General features: G+C 43.0%; 1 protein-coding gene across 1 annotated transcript; it reads right to left on the bottom strand.

The window, feature by feature from the left end:
• Positions 1-910: 910 nt before the first annotated feature.
• On the bottom strand, positions 911-6251 carry crybb1l2 (crystallin, beta B1, like 2). Its single transcript, XM_042485525.2, has 6 exons — positions 6150-6251; positions 5407-5507; positions 4784-4902; positions 3944-4076; positions 3643-3785; positions 911-1637 (listed from the first exon to the last, which is right to left on the bottom strand). The coding sequence occupies exons 2-6, from the start codon at positions 5500-5502 to the stop codon at positions 1466-1468; spliced, it is 663 nt and encodes a 220-aa protein (XP_042341459.1). The 5' UTR covers positions 5503-5507; positions 6150-6251; the 3' UTR covers positions 911-1465.
• Between the last annotated feature and the right edge of the window lie 8209 nt (positions 6252-14460).

Genomic DNA, 14460 nt, shown 5'->3' with positions numbered 1-14460 from the left:
TCTGTCCACACTTTAACAGTTTTAAGTGTTGGTTTGACTCTTTTTTATCAGCTGACAATATGTCAGCAGAAGGAGCAGAGAGATATGATCAGACAGGCTGAAGTGAGGGCTTGGGAGGGCTTTGTAGCTGTCAGGAATACTTGTATGCACATGGTCCAGGCTATTTCTTTCCTCTGGTGGGAATCTGGACATGCTGGTGGAATTTAGGTAAGACAGATTTGAGGTCTGTTTGATTAAAATCACCAGCTGCTATAAAATTCTATTCCGCTGCTGATGGCATCATACAATTCCTACAGTGCAGTTTTTGAATTTGCATCTGGGGGAATGTATACAGCAACAAAACAAAACACTGGTGAATTCTCTGGGCAGATAATATGGACAACATCTTAGCACCAAAAACCCAACTGGTGAGCACAGTCCATCCACTTTAACTGCGTTTGAGCACCAACTGTGTGTGCACCTACTGTGCAACTCCACCTTTGGAAGTTGGGGAGTTGAGGGGGGATAAGGGAGGACTATGAAGATTGCACGAGATCCACAGACAAACTATTTATTTATTTAACTAGCACAGGGGCTCTGTTTGCGCTTCATTCCCTTTGGGATTAATAAAGTTAATATGTATCTATCAATGCATTAAACACAGCCACTATGAGGCTGCAGATACAAGTCTAAACGTAAACAGAAAAAAAAGTAAACAGGAATGACATATTATCGCCTTTTAAAGTGAGATTACAAGGTTGCCTATTGAGTGTTTCCACATCCAGCAGATAAAGAGAAACATTTAGAAACCTCTGTTGTGTTTGTCTTCCAGTGAGTCCATGACTCACTTCCTTTTAGCTCTGTTTTCCATGCATTTGAGACATTGTTAATACAACTATATCTTTTGAATGAGACATCAGTTCAAGTGGAGCAGGATGTGAGATGCTTTATTGGGGATAAGGGTTGATGTGGCAGCAGGATCTGAGCACAAAGTATTAGCCATCACTTTTCTTGTTCTGGCTCTCTGTTTCAGATCCCCCATCACACAGACAAATACACACAAGTCCACGCTGGTGACCCCTCTCAGTGAGGCTGATTGAGGACTGAAAGTGGTGAGATGTGGAAGAGAAATGTGTAAGGGGGAAAGAGGAAGGGAGGGGACGAGAAGAGAAGTGTGGAGAAGGGAGCTGACAAACAGAAAGGGAGAACAAAAATGGAGAGAGCGTTTGTTATCAGATCCAGTCTCGACAGTGTGGGTAATTATCTCTTCCTTCACTTTCATTGCTCACTAGATCCCAATGTTCCAACAACTAAAAATAACAACCTGCTGCATTCAAGGGATTTTGGGACAGAGGATAAATTATTACACCCTCTCCCTCCTCCTCTCCTTCTTCACCCTCCCTCCACCGCCTCCACTTTCATCTCTGTGCCCGCCTTCGGTCTCCAACTCTCGTCCAATCCCTCTCTTCCTCACCCTCTCTGGGTTTCACTTGGAGGACATGGTGTAGCAGCCATGTGGGTGCCACTGCATGTCACGGATGCGCCTAATGGACTGCATCTGGGGGCAGCGGGCGCCAAACTCATTGAAATGCCTATAATCGCCCTTCTCCAGCAGATACTGGCTGCCCCGATAGCCAGGGAACTGGTAACCCACCCACCTGGGGAGAAATAGAAGAAGTGGAGAGGGAGAGGACAGAGACTTTATATTTTCAAAGTAGAGATGGACTGCAAGACAGTACGAGAAATAACAATACAGAAAGTGACAGGGGAAAGGTGCCTGATTGATCAGAGAATTACAAGAAAATTGTTTCATGGCAAAAAAAAAAAAACCACAAGGTTGAAATAGTAGTTGCGGTCACTTAAAATGTGAAAAAAAGATGCCAGAAGCACAGATGTAGAGGGAGGATATACATCAGGCAAAAAAAAAGACCAATCAGTTTGTCATGCTGTTTCAGACAAATGAAGGAATCCGAGCATTTAAGTCATAGTGTCTGCCATCAGCCTCACCTTTGAGAGCACTGACAGAGACACTGAGCTGCTGACGTCCATAACACCCTCAGCAAAGAGCTGATGAAAAAGCCTCTATTCATAAACTCACTTCCAGAGCTCTCACATAGTACGTGATTATGCCTCCTTTTCTGTTAGTTTGAGAATGACGACAGATGTGGAAAGTGGCTCACCCATACGGCAGTACATGGAGCTGGACTTTTCGAAAAGCAGGGTGTAATGTTTGTAGCCAACACTGTTGAAAAATATATGATTTGAGAAAAGAGAGCAGCAAATACAGAAAAGACTTGAGATAGCTGAGTTGCAGTTCCATGGAAAGGGAGATGATATAAGTCAGTATCACTCTCAAGTCTGTATGTTAATTATGCAGTTACAGCCATCGGCTGGTTAGCTAAGCTTTGCAAGACTCATTTATAACCACATCTTTATGCTTTATGCTTAAAAACAAAAAGTGTGAAGAGGACATGGTTTTAAATGGTGCCTCGTAACCTCACAGTGAAGGCAGGACTCCAGAAAGTCACTGCACCAGAAACCAGATTTCTTTTATAGGATTTTTTTCAGATTCAGATTTTTTTAACTTTTTGACAGAGACAGGTTTATTGTTTACCGACTCAGTGCTGAGTTAAGTGGTTTTTGGCTCAATTTACCCTACAGGCATGAAAATGTTATTAGTCTTCTTATAACATGCCTGGCCACACTGCATGCATTAGCAGCGTTTGACAGCAATCTCACCAAACTTCTGCGGCTTGCAAACATGTGACAACAAATTAAAAGCATATACTCCACTTTTATATGAAACCATGCAAGCTCCTGCATTGTAAACAACATGGTCCTGCAAATGTTTAATGTTGCATTAAAATGCCTTGTGTCAAAAACTGAAGGGATTCTGTCAACAGAAACGTTGGGCTTTTATTTTGATACAGAAACGGGAAAGGTTGAGAAAAGCAGATATTTTTGCATTTCCACATCTCTGTAACAGATAAAGATGTTGTAACTGTTGCAAAAGGTGGTAGGGTCAGTATAAATATCAGAAAACAATGCACTCGTAGATCAGGTCTGATCAAACAAGTACCTAAGTGTTCACTTGGACAACACATTCAACTGAAAGGTCCATGTCAAGGGTTTGTGTTCACTCTTACAGCAAAGACTCAGAGTGTTTGGTGTGGGCCAGAGGATTATGTTTTTATTTTATCATGCCATACAAGACAGCTAAGTCAGATATGGTGCAGCAACCAAACTTTGAGTCAAAAATCTAAGCTCGCTCATCTGGTACACACCACCATGAAGGTGATGGGAAGGAGTGAATACCAGCCTCTCCAGTTCATGTGAGCAGTCTGTTCTAAGACAAACTCAGAGGATAATGAGCGATCTGTCACATATCCTCCATGCATCCTCCAGCTCTTGCCCTCTGGCACACGATACAGAGTTCCCTACTGCAAACTCGACCAGTTTAAAAACTCATTTGTTCCTACCTCAATCAAACTTTAAAATAATGCTGCTGAAGGCTGTAGGGATTGTGCAATAGTTTCGTGATGTTTTAACAACAGTGTGTGTGCAATATGTGCAATATTTTGTACGTGCAATTTTATTGTAGGGATTTAGTAGTGCTGTTTTATTCATGTGTGGTTTGTTTTATTTTGTTGCCACACTACTCACGTTCCACAGCTGACCATGATGCTGCCCACTCTGTCAGTGAAACCATACGAAAACAGGCTGGGAACGTCATCATCCATGATCTCCATCTTACGACCCTTGAACTCTCCAACCTCATACAAGCAAATCTTGTGCTTCTCAGGGTCCTAGAAGACAGCGGGGAAAGAAAAAGGAGATAAATCAGTTGCAATGAGAAGAAAAAGAAGATGAAGAAAAGAATAACAAATAGACAGAAGCTGCCAGAAGCTGCCAAACTCAGGAGAGTTTTTTGTTTCCTAAGAGGTCAAACAGACAGGGGGTTTACCATTCGGACAGGCCTGAAGGACAGCAGGTAATCATTCTTCTGGCAGTTGCTCCAAGAGTCCCAGCGGGGGTACTCGCCCTTCTCCAGGATGAACATCTCTCCACAGAAGTTCATCTGCTCAAAGCCCACGAAGCTGAGCAGGGTAGAAAACACAGGACGAGATAGGGGGAAGGTGATGAGCATGGACAGTATAATGGACAAGCATTGTCCAGAGTACCGCATTCATTTACACATGATTTTTTTTTTATTCCATACCACTCAGCCTGTGAAATCACTTGTATGAGTATGAAAAAATAACTCTGATGATGTCACCCTGGAAGTCCAGTTGAGGTGCTGTATATTGGACATGCTTTGTGGTGTAAGTTATCACTGCCCTCCTGTCTTCTCTTGCTGATTTGATCTTACGTTGAAACAACTCCTCTGGATAATATGCTTTGTGGTGTAAGTTATCACTGCCCTCCTGTCTTCTCTTGCTGATTTGATCTTACGTTGAAACAACTCCTCTGGATAATAATATTATGATTTTCCTTTTATCAGTCCACATGATGATACATACATCCATGAGTGAGTGATTGATTCGATCAGAGGAAAATTTCTGCACTACTTTTATGTTAAACATTGCTGTTTGTTGCTTTCTTATTTTGTTAGCTTAGGTACAGAAGTTCATTCTACTGCTGCACTCTATGGAAATCATTCCGTGTAAAAGCATCAGCTACATGCCCAAAATGTGAAATGTGAAATGTGTCACATAATGATAAAAATTACCTGCTCTGTGCTCAGAGGAGTGTGGGTGTTGGGTATGGTATGATTACTTGCATGATGCTGTAACCAACTACTTACGGTCCACAGTCAACGCGCAGAGATCGCACTCTGTCCATTCCCATGTCACACACATTCATACACTCGCCACTGATCTCAATGCAGCGGCCCTGGAAGTTCTCCTGGTCAAACACGCACATCTGGAGAGTTGGGGTTAAGTAAACAAAATGAGAATGAGAAAGGAGGTTGCATAGATGGTTTCAAAGTAAAAGACAACACCTGAGGAAAGTAGAAATGAAAAAGAAAGACTGTGACTGAGCAAAACCCCGAGCAACAAGAATGATGTAGGGTCAGTGAAGTGACTGTGTTGTTCTGACAGCTTTCTCCACAGTGACTGAAAGCACAGAAGGTATTTCTGTTATTGGAGTTATCACCCGCCTCCTCACTGAGGTGCAACATCCAGAAGGCTGTGATAGTAGACGTCATCCCAGAAGGTAAACTGTTTGTGTGAGAGGCGAGCTGCTTCACACTGTGTAAAATACTTTATGGTATATTTGTAGATGTTTGATTGTGTGTGTGTGTGTGTGTGTGTGTTTTTGTTTTGTTTTGTTTTGTTTTGTTTTGTTTTGTTTTGTTTTGTTTTGTTTTGTTTTGTTTTGTTTTGTTTTGTTTTGTTTTTGTTTTTGTTTGTGTTTGTACTGTACCTTGTAGGACATCATGCCCATTTCAGATATCTTGTTCTGAGCTGCCTTCCCATCAGTCTGGGAAGCAGACTTGGATTTCTCTCCTCCAGCAGACATGATGACTGAGAAGAGAAGAGAAGAGAAGAGAAGAGAAGAGAAGAGAAGAGAAGAGAAGAGAAGAGAAGAGAAGAGAAGAGAAGAGAAGAGAAGATGCCAACCATTTTAAAAGTTGTCACATGAGGGGACTGAAAGGATTATGCTAGGGAGAAGGACATTATTTTTCACTTATTTAAAATCCTTATTTAAGACACTAACTTTTAATTCTATATTTAAACAAAAAACTTTTCCTGGTCCCCACATCACACCCCTAACATTTTTTATACAAGGCTGAATTCACTCTAGACTTTACCACACAAATGATCTTCTTTTCACTTGTTCTGCTGACTTTATTACAAGTTTCGAGCCTGAAATTAACTTGATTTTTCAAAATTATATTTTAGGTTCCCCCAAACAAGATTTAAGCATTAGTTTTTGCTTAATATATACTCGCAGTAAACTTTGATACTGACTGTGAGTATAGCAGATTTATTGACTGCTTTTGAATTTGTGCAAAAAGAAATTTATATTTCACCAGCAATGTTTGACTTCCACATCCTGAGCTCGAACTACAATAGACTTTTCTCATTACATCAGGTTATTCTTGCTCTTTACTACCTTCACTCTTGTCTTCGCTCGTTTTGTATGATGTTTGTCCACTGTCTTACCTGTGCCAGTGTGTGCGTAAAGGAGTAGGCTCAGGGCTGAGACTGGTGGTCTGTGTGAGAGTGCACAAGGCCCGTTGTCGCTTTTATATGCTGGCGCCCAGCAGCAGGGGATTACAGACACAGAAACAAACTCGCTGAGCTCACAGCCCCCACAGAATAGAAATACCCCCATCATCAAAGAGAGAGAGGCAAAGAGACACAGTGGGTCAGACAGAGGCAGAGAAATATGGGTTTAAAGAAGAGAAGAATATGAAGAAGCAAATGTGACCAACTGAAAATCAATGTTTATTCGGCCTTATAGAGGACTCGATGGAAGACAAAATAACTACACAATAACTTGATTATGACATGAATCTGTGAATTAAAAAGCCTCACTTGGTGAGCTGTTACATATAAAGCCCTGACCCAAATAGTAGTGTCATAATAATGACAGCCTGGCTGACCAGGTTCACACTTAACAGCCTGTCACAAAATTTTTCACTCATATTCCCATCAGTGCTGTAATCAAGAGGCAGTGGGACAAACAATAAAAGGGAAAGCAATAAGCTGTGAGAAGCAATAACCTCACTGTTCCAACTCTGGGTGTGTGGATGGACAATAATCTGAATCTCTCCTCATCGCTGTGGGAGGAAGCTATTCAATTAAAGCCCCTGACCTATTTTCTTGCGTGGGTTGGTAAAATATTGCGGTGGGTGTTTGTCCATGAGGTGCTTATTCAGAAGCACACACAAGCAACCCAGAACATCCAGACATGGTCGCACAGATGAGGTCACGTCGTTTGTGACATCAAGGTTTTACATATGCTGATGAGGACAGGAGGGAAATAAAGGCTGTGTCTCTTCACCAGATGAGATCTGAGACAAAATTACTCATGACTTGGATTCAGTGGACAGACTCATTAATCATGCAAATCTGAATTTCCTCAAATTCTTCCTGCTCAAGTGAGCAGTGGAGAGAGGTCAGTGTAAAACTGAGTGAAGGAGTCCTCTCAGTGACTGCTTTATGTGCTGTAAGAGTCACATGAATGTCAAAGAGGAGTGGAAGTGTTGAAAATAAGTGGGCACCCTGGAGCACATCTCTTATCATGCATGCTTGTTTCCTGTTCCCCATCCTTACGTTGGACTTTATTCAGTTACTGGGTTCAGTCATGGTCATTCAAAGGGCACTCTAGCTGATAAAACACTTCTAGGAACAGATGAGGAAAAGGAGTGAGGATACACAGAAGCATTATTTGAAGAAATTGTAATGTGTGACTTTTTTCTGTCTTAAATAACAAGTCATGCTCAATGCATGAGCAAGGAAAGTGTAAAACAATATACATTTTTGAACCATCAACAAAAAAAAGAATGTTTTCCATAATGTGATTTATTTAATTTTATTTAACTTTGCTTCTTTTCTTCATGAGAAAGATAATGGCATGTATTTCACATGAAAATCCACACTCTAGCATTAGAACACATAGGTAATATAAAACATACACAAAGAGGACAATAAATGAGACCCTGAAAGATAAAAAAAAAAAAAGATGCAATATCCATGCCAATTTAAACCAATAAAATTCATAAAGACAGTTACAAGCAATAATGTAGGTAAAGAATCTCTTATAATTTAAGAGTTGTAAGTAGCAAACTTTAAATCCTTATAAATTACATACATTGTAGTACAGCATATATGAAGGTGTTTTATATTCTTCAAATGTGACGTAACACATTCCAAATTGTTTATTTTTTTTACATTTTTTACTGACACATCTGGCACTGCTGAAAACATGAAAAGAACACAAGTACACAGTTATTTTACACGGTAGTGGTTTTAAAATGGGTAATCTATGCTTCTCTCGGGTCCTTTCATAAAATCAAACCATACATGCTTAGCTGCAGTATTCAGTTCCTCCAGGATTTTGCAATGTTGTGATATCACCAATTCACGCAAATTCTGCCAATCCCTGTGAATACTGCACAACCTTGCAATTTTTTCCAATAACCCCAACTTTACCACAACTTTGACTCACTTTACTTTACAGTTGTGCACAGCATATTGATCCGCTCATCCCTTCTCTTTCTCTCTCTGTTTGTCACACACAGTGACAAAGATCATCTTAGCAGCACAAGGCAAACGTTACCAAACAGTTATTTAGGGTTTATTGACTGAGTCGAGCCATTTCCGTGGTGTGAGCAGCACCGCAGCGCAAACACATGAACCCCCCCAAAGCTCATCCCAAGTGGAGACCTTTCCTGAAGCACAGAGCAGGTGAATCTGTCCATTTCATATCCATACCATTTCAGGCACACAATCAAATTTAACAGACCACCTTATGAAAACGGGACACAGATTATTATATTGACAAACTGTTGAAGCTTTTTAACTTTCACAACTGCTGTCAAGTTGTCAGAGGAACCCTGGGCTCTCTCTCACCTGACGGAGAAACTATAAAGCTGGTCTCTCTCCCTCTCTTTTGTGTCTGCCTCATCTGTAATGTAATCTATATTTCCTGTTGATCACTGTCTTTACAATCAAGCCAGCCTGTTTGATCTTTGTCTACCTTGCCATTTCTAAATCTTCCTGACTGGCTTTGACTTACACGACAAAAAAATCAGCCACTATTTATTTATTTTTATAAATATTTGTTTTACTTTACATTATATCATGATGTGATCCTATGTAACTACAGAAAAATTAAAACTTACAATATAATTAAAAAAAGATTTGGGGAAAGAATAGAGCAAAAAAAAGGCAATTATAATTATCATATGCGCCACTCAAAAAGCCCTATGATCTGTATGTACCTGAATTGTGTTTGACTGATCTTCCTTCGCACAGTCCAGAGGTAGATAGCAGGTCATTGTGCCTATATTGACATTTTTATATTTGACATTTCATTGTTGCCTCATAGCAAGAGGGTTTGGGCTTCAAATGCCCTTGTGTTGGTTTTCCGTGGGTTCTAAGGTACCCTGTGGGTTCGTAGGTGGACATGGTTGTATGGCTCTATGTGTCAGTAATAGTACAAGGTTTCTCCTTACGTCGGCTGGGATAAGTTCCAGCCTAAGTGCCATCTGTACCATGATAGGCAGTTAAGGATTATGTATAAGTGTTTCATTTACTGGTCTTTTATATCTTTTTTTATTTAATGAAGATATTTTTTTTGGCCTTTGCCTTTATTGCATATGACAGCTTAAGCATGAAAGGGGAGGAGAGAGAGGGGTGGACATGCAGCAAAGGGAATTAAACCCCCTACCACTGCAGCGGCAACACTGCCTCTGTATATTCTTCAAGGTGAGCTAATGGGTGCCCCTGGTCTTTTATATCTTGTGTTTACATATGTAAAGTTGTCCTGAAAACAAGGGAAAAAACCTAAAAACATAAAATGATATAATCTATATATGTTATATTCACTTTTTACTTATACAGGTACTGTATACTATGTATAGGCACATATGTGATATATGTGATTGAATATTGCATTGCAGAAAGTTGAAATACACATATGGTGTGTAGTATATTTACTGTTACAAAAAAATAACAAAAATAGAAATATAACCCATAGATACACAGACAGAGACACAGCTTACTGCTGCTGGGATAAAGGACCTGAGGTACCATAGGAGGGACCAAAGGGGTCGGGTGCGATGTGAGTTGGGCAGCAGCTGAAGGCGGGGACCTTGGCGGTTCGATCCTTGGCTGCAGAAGCTCTAGCTCTAGGGACGTGGAATGTCACCTCTCTGGTGGGGAAGGAGCCTGAGCTGGTGCGTAAGGTTGAGAAGTTACGACTAGATATAGTCGGCCTCATCTCGACACATAGCTTGGGCTCCAGAAACAGTCTTCTCGAGAGAGGTTGGACTCTCTTCCACCCTGGAGTTGCCACTGTAGAGAGGCGCCGGGTGGGAGCGGCAGTAATTATTGCCCCCCCCCCCGGCTCAGTGCCTGTATGTTGGAGTTTACCCCGGTGGACGAGAGGGTAGCCTCCCTTCCTTCAGGTGGGGGGACGGATCCTGACAGTTGTTTGTGTCTATGGTCCAAACAGCAGCTCAGAGTATCCACCATTTTTGGAGTCCTTAGAGGGGGTGCTGGAGAGTGCTCCTTCTGGGGATTCCCTCGTTCTGCTGGGGGACTTCAACGCTTATATTGGCAGCAACAGTGAGACCTGGAGGGGCGTGATCTGGAGGAATGGCCCCCCGTTCTGAACCCGAGTGGTGTTTTGTTACTGGACTTATGTGCTCGCCACAGATTGTCCCTAACAAACACCATGTTCAAGCATAAGGGTGTACATATGTGCACTTGTTACCAGGACACCCTAGGCTGCATTTCAATGATCAATTTTATAGTCATGTCGTCGGACTTGCTGCCGCATGTCTTGGATGCTCGGGTGAAGAGAGAGGCGGAGCTGTCAACCAATCACCACCTGGTGGTGAGTTGGCGCCAATGGTGGGGAAGGACGCTGGTCAGACCTGGCAGACCCAAACACATTGTTAGGGTCTGCTGGGAACATCTGGCAGAGTCTCCCATCAGAAGACGCTTCAACTCCCACCTCCGGGAGAGCTTCAACCATGCCACGGGGGAGGCGGGGGACATTGAGGCTGTAAGGTGGTCGCTGCCTGTCGTGGTGGCAACACTCGAACCTATTGGTGGACACCGGCGGTGAGGGATGCCGTCAAGCTGAAGAAGGAGTCCTATCAGACCGTCTTGGCCTGCGGGACTCCGGAGGCTGCAGACAAGTATCGGCAGGCTAAGCTGAGTGCAGCTACGGCGGTCGCTGAGGCAAAAACCTGGGCATGGGAGGAGTTCTGTTAGGTCATGGAGAACGACTTCCAGACGACTTCGAAGAGGTTCTGGACCACCATCTGCCGTCTCAGGAGGCGGAAGCAGTGCTCTGTCAACACTGTGTATGGTAGGGACGGTGCACTGCTGACCTCAACCCGGGACGTTGTGGATCGGTGGAAGGAATACTTCGAAGACCTCCTCAGTCCCACCGAAATGTCTTCCGGTGAGGAAACAGGGCCTCGGGACTCGGAAGTGGGCTCTCCCATCTTTGAGGCTGAGGTTGCCGAGGTGGTCAAAAAGCTCCTCGGTGACAGGGCCCCGGGGTGGATGAGATCCGCCCGGAGTTCCTTAAGGCCGTGGATGCTGTTGGGCTGTCATGGTTGACACGTCTCTGCAGCATTGTGTGAACATTGGGGGCAGTGCCTCTGGACTGGCAGACCGGGGTGGTGGCCCCTCTAAAGAGGGATCTCATTCCTCAGCCTTCCCCTATTACTGGAAAAGAGGGTCCGCCGGATAGTCAAACCTCGGATCCAGGAGGAGCAATGCGGTTTTGTCCTGGTCGTGGAACTGTGGACCAGCTCTGGAACCTTGGCAGGGTCCTTGAGGGTGCATGGGAGTTTGCCTAACCAGTCCACATGTGCTTTGTGGACTTGGAGAAGGCATTCGACCGTGTCCCTCGGGGAGTCCTGTGGGGGGTTCTCCGGGAGTATGGGGTATCAGACCCCCTGATACGTACGGTCCATTCCCTTTACGACCAGTGCCTGAGCTTGGTCCGCATTGCCGGCAGCAAGTCGGACTCGTTTCCAGTGAAGATTGGACTCCGCCAGGGCTGCCCTTTGTCACAGATTCTGTTCATAACTTTTATGGACAGAATTTCTAGGCGCAGCCAGGGCATTGAGGGGGTCCGGTTTTGTGACCTCAGGATTGGGTTGCTTCTTTTTGCAGATGATGTGGTCCTGTTGGCTTCATCGGGCCGTGACCTTCAGCTCTCACTGGATCGGTTCTCAGCCGAGTGTGAAGCAGCCGGGATGATAATCAGCACTTCCATATCTAAGGCCATGGTTCTCAGCCGGAAAAGGGTGGAGTGCCCTCTTGAGATCAGGGAGGAAATCCTGCCCCAAGTGGAGGAGTTTAAGTACCTCGGGTCTTGTTCACGAGTGAGGGAAGGATGGAGCGGGAGATCGACAGGCGGATCGGTGTGGTGTCTGCCTTAATGCGGATCATCACAGTGCTACCAACTGGCAAAAGGAAGTAAGCCTCTTAACACAGCTATGCTTTGATTTACATGAAATTTACATGGTTTGGTCTACACATAATGTAGACCAAGATGACATGCATTGTGTGGTCTTCAGTGCCACCTAGTGGCCACAGGAAGTATTACCCTATATGCAACATCTAACTGCAGGATGGAAACTCTCTGCCTGCTTGTTCCAACTTTCACTGAAATGAAAGATCATGGGACATCAAAAGTTATTCAGGTTCTGAGTTTTCGTCATACCATGTGGGTGTGGCTGGGTTGTCAACTTTGATGTTTTGCCATGAAACAGAAAGCTGTTGTAACTTAGCCACCAAACAGGAAGCTTCTTTAACTTCAGTTTGCAATAACCGATTGGCCCCAAATTTTACAGGTGTGAACAGGTTGCGGCCCTGAACACATCACCATGTAATACTCAATGCACTACTGACCACAGGAAGTATGCCGTGTAACAATATCATCATTTGATTTACATGCAATTTACATGGTTTGGCCTAAACATGATGTAGATCAGGATGACTTAGATTTTGTGTTGTCTCCAATGCCACCTAATGGTTTTACGAAGTACTACACCGTGTGAAATATCACATTTAATGGTCCAAACTTTCTGCATGCATTTTCTGACATTCACTACAATTAAAGATCGGGGCAGTTGGAGTCACACCAGTTATCCCGAGTTGCATGGGGGTGTGAGGGCCCATTCATCGCTGCTTGCAGCTTTAATTGTTATTCTTCTTCTTCCTATAAATGAATTGCCTTTTAGGGGGCTTTATCATACTCAAAAACTCACGAAGCCTTTCAGCTTTATCAGGTCTAGTAAATTTTGGTATTTTAAGGGTCTCAGGCACAAATTTTAAAATTTGTCTCAGGAGCCCCCTATTACATTTCTGTGAAACAGTGTCCGCCTCTGCTTTCACTTACATTAACCACAATTGGTAGGCACATGTAACACCCCAAGACAAACAAAAAGTCTCTTGGACCCATACAGGAAATTTAACAGGAGGTCGGCCATTTTGATTTGAAGTTGCAATTTTTCACGTTTTTGGCCATTTTCAGGGGTCATGTTTTTTACATTTTCTCCTACAGATTTCATCCAATTGACTTCAAAATTAAAACATCTTCTCAAAAGGAATCCGACAAAAAAGGTTATCAAAATGGTGAGTTTTCATCACACCATGTGGCCATTACTGGGCCAAACATTTCCATGTCTCACCATGAACCAGGCAGTAAACAGGAAGTTGTTAATAACTCTGAGGAACATGGTTCAATCTGCACCAGACGTCACATGTTTGATGACAGTCCCATCCTGAACACATCTACATGATAACCCTAACCATTTCTTATAGCGCCACCTACTGGCAACAGGAAGTTTTTTTACTCTTTGATCTTTCCCCTGTAGCAGGTTATCTCAATTAACCTCATATTCAATAAGACCTTCATGATGCACAGAAATTAAACTTTTGAGTTTTCATCAAATGCTGTTGCCAAAATCACACATTGCCATAAAATTGGAAGCACTTTTTGAGGGGCAAAGCATGCACCAAAACTCACCATAAGTGTTTTTTTTTGTACTGATGTGCCAAAATGGCTCTGTAGCACCCCCTACAGATTTCAGTGAAGCAGCCCATGTGGTACATTTCACCTAGAGATACAAAACTTGGGAGCCATGTGTAACAGTCCAAGACCTATAAAAAAGCCTCTTGGGCCCATACCCTAAACCCAACGGGAAGTCGGCCATTTTGAATTAAATGTGCAATTTTGGCGTATTTTTTGCCCTTTTCAGGGGTCGCAGATTTTAAATCTCCTCCTACAGATTTCATCTGGTTGACTTCAAAAGTTATTACATTTGTGAGTTTGTGGCTGTTACTAGGCCAAACACTTCCATGTCTCGCCATTAACCAGGAAGTAGTTTATAACTCTGAGGAACATGGTCCAATCTGCACCAAACGTCGAATTTTTGATGACAGTCTTGCCCTGAACACATCTACATGACAACCATTACCATTACTTATAGCGCCCCCTACTGGCAAGATGAAATGCCATAGAAATTACATGCTTTCTTCTTTGATGGACTGCTCCTACAGATTTTATCCGATTGACTTCATGTCTGGAGACAAAAGCTTTAAGAACTTAATGATGCCTCCCCCTGACATATAGGTTTTCCCGGTCACCATGAGGCCCATTATTTGCTGCCAAACAGGAAGTTGTTGTAACTTCACTTTACATTGACTGATTGGCCCCATATTTCACAGTTGTGGTCAGGCTGCACCCTGACCACATCAACATGTCATTGGACTA

Source organism: Plectropomus leopardus, chromosome 3 (genome assembly GCF_026936395.1).
Source record: "Plectropomus leopardus strain MGB_pleo_1.0 chromosome 3, ASM2693639v1, whole genome shotgun sequence".
In the NCBI taxonomy this organism is placed as follows: Eukaryota; Metazoa; Chordata; class Actinopteri; order Perciformes; family Serranidae; genus Plectropomus; species Plectropomus leopardus.
This window is presented reverse-complemented; position numbering and strand designations above follow the sequence as displayed.